The sequence below is a fragment of the Atta colombica genome, unplaced genomic scaffold (assembly GCF_001594045.1).
Source record: "Atta colombica isolate Treedump-2 unplaced genomic scaffold, Acol1.0 scaffold35, whole genome shotgun sequence".
NCBI lineage: Eukaryota > Metazoa > Arthropoda > Insecta > Hymenoptera > Formicidae > Atta > Atta colombica.
Genome location: NW_017259459.1, coordinates 272,054 through 273,508, shown reverse-complemented (window position 1 = coordinate 273,508; position 1,455 = coordinate 272,054). Strand labels below are relative to the sequence as shown.

The following is a 1,455-nucleotide window of genomic DNA, read 5'->3' as shown; positions in this document are numbered from 1 at the left end:
AAATATAAATAAAATATAAATAAAATAAATATATATTTAAACACTTTAGAAAAAAAACCGAAAGAGAAAAAATATGTAAAAAAATAAAACAAATAAATGTATCGTTTGTGTACCTTTTTTAAATTTTCTTGTGTTTACGTTTTTTTCTTTTTTTAATTCAAAAAAGCTTCAGGCCGTTATTGCATTGTGATTTTATCTATATTTTAGCCGCAATTTAGTTCAACAAAAATTCCCAGCAGATGTCTCTATCGTGTCTCCTATCAACTCTCGTGCACGCTTCAGCCAGGCGCGTCTAGTAATATCTTTGTTCATGTTTCAACCAAATAAGGCGAAGGGTGGAACAAGTATTTTGCACGTAAGTGTGCGTGCATGCAGCGCGTGCGTATTTGATATATATGTGTGCGTGTGTATATGTGTTTGAGCAAGTGTGTGTGTGTGTGTGTGTGTTTTGTGTGCGGAAGGTGGGTGCTGTCGCGGAGCTATCACACGTAGGCTGTCGTGGACGTCGCATCCTCACGTCAAACACCAGATTCTCTCGCTCGGTCTAGTTTAGATATCGTTGGGCGTGCAGAGGCACAGGGTTCACCGAACGGAATGTCGTACGAAACGAGTAAGTCGCGATACCTGAACGCGTTACCTTTGCTTTTATGTACCGGTGTACTATACTATATTGTACCGATTTGCTACATGAAATATCTTCCTCTCAGTTTTTCCGGTTTACTTATCTCTGATCGGATCACGAGGCGTTGCGACGCACCGACGAGACAATGAAAGGAGGCTCCTCTACGATTTTACACATCTCTTGCGTTTAACCGCGTAAATCATGGTTTATCTTGCTTCACTCGAATTTGAAGCGTTGTCACACATGTGTCGTGTCAGTCGTGTGTGACACGATACGCTGGACGCACGGCTGATGTCAATGTGCATATACAGGATGCTCAAAAACTATTGGCGTTCTTACCCCAAAGATTTCTTCTAGATGTGATTTGGAGTAAATGTTTCGTTTAGAGAGAATATCGTGATCGGCAAGTCTTTCATGAAAAGAATGAAAATTTAAATGTACTTAATGCTCGATGCAAAGGAATAATAAAATTATTGTTTAATTTCGGTTTTTATTTTTGGAGCCTTCATTTTTTAATTTTTTTTGTTATCAAATTTTATATTAAAAATTAAAAAATTATTAAGAAAAATTTGATTTTCTCTAATCGAATTTTTGTAAAAAGTGAAGAAAAATATGTCGAGATTTTTGACACCCTGTATATAGTCACGCTAGAAAAAGGAAGATGAATCACAAATATTAAATGTTCAAGTTTGATAAGATTGTAGATAAGATTTATATACTTTATATATATTATGTTCATTCTTATCAGAATGAAGAAAACCATAAAAGAATAAATTATTTTTTATAATAATTATATAGTAATTATTATAAATTAAATATTTATAATATTTATA

At 34.2% G+C, this 1,455-nt stretch overlaps 1 protein-coding gene across 2 annotated transcripts in view; it reads left to right on the top strand.

Moving 5' to 3' along the window:
- The first annotated feature begins 401 nt into the window (after positions 1-401).
- LOC108690705 (actin-interacting protein 1) overlaps positions 402-1,455 on the top strand; it is a 7,011-nt gene continuing 5,957 nt past the window's right edge. The window contains exon 1 of one of the 2 annotated variants that reach the window (XM_018198132.1): positions 402-610. In XM_018198132.1, coding sequence (XP_018053621.1) covers positions 595-610 — 16 coding nt within the window. In that variant the 5' untranslated portion in view covers positions 402-594. The remainder of the gene's footprint in view (positions 611-1,455) is intronic. The other variant, XM_018198133.1, reaches the window with a different exon arrangement.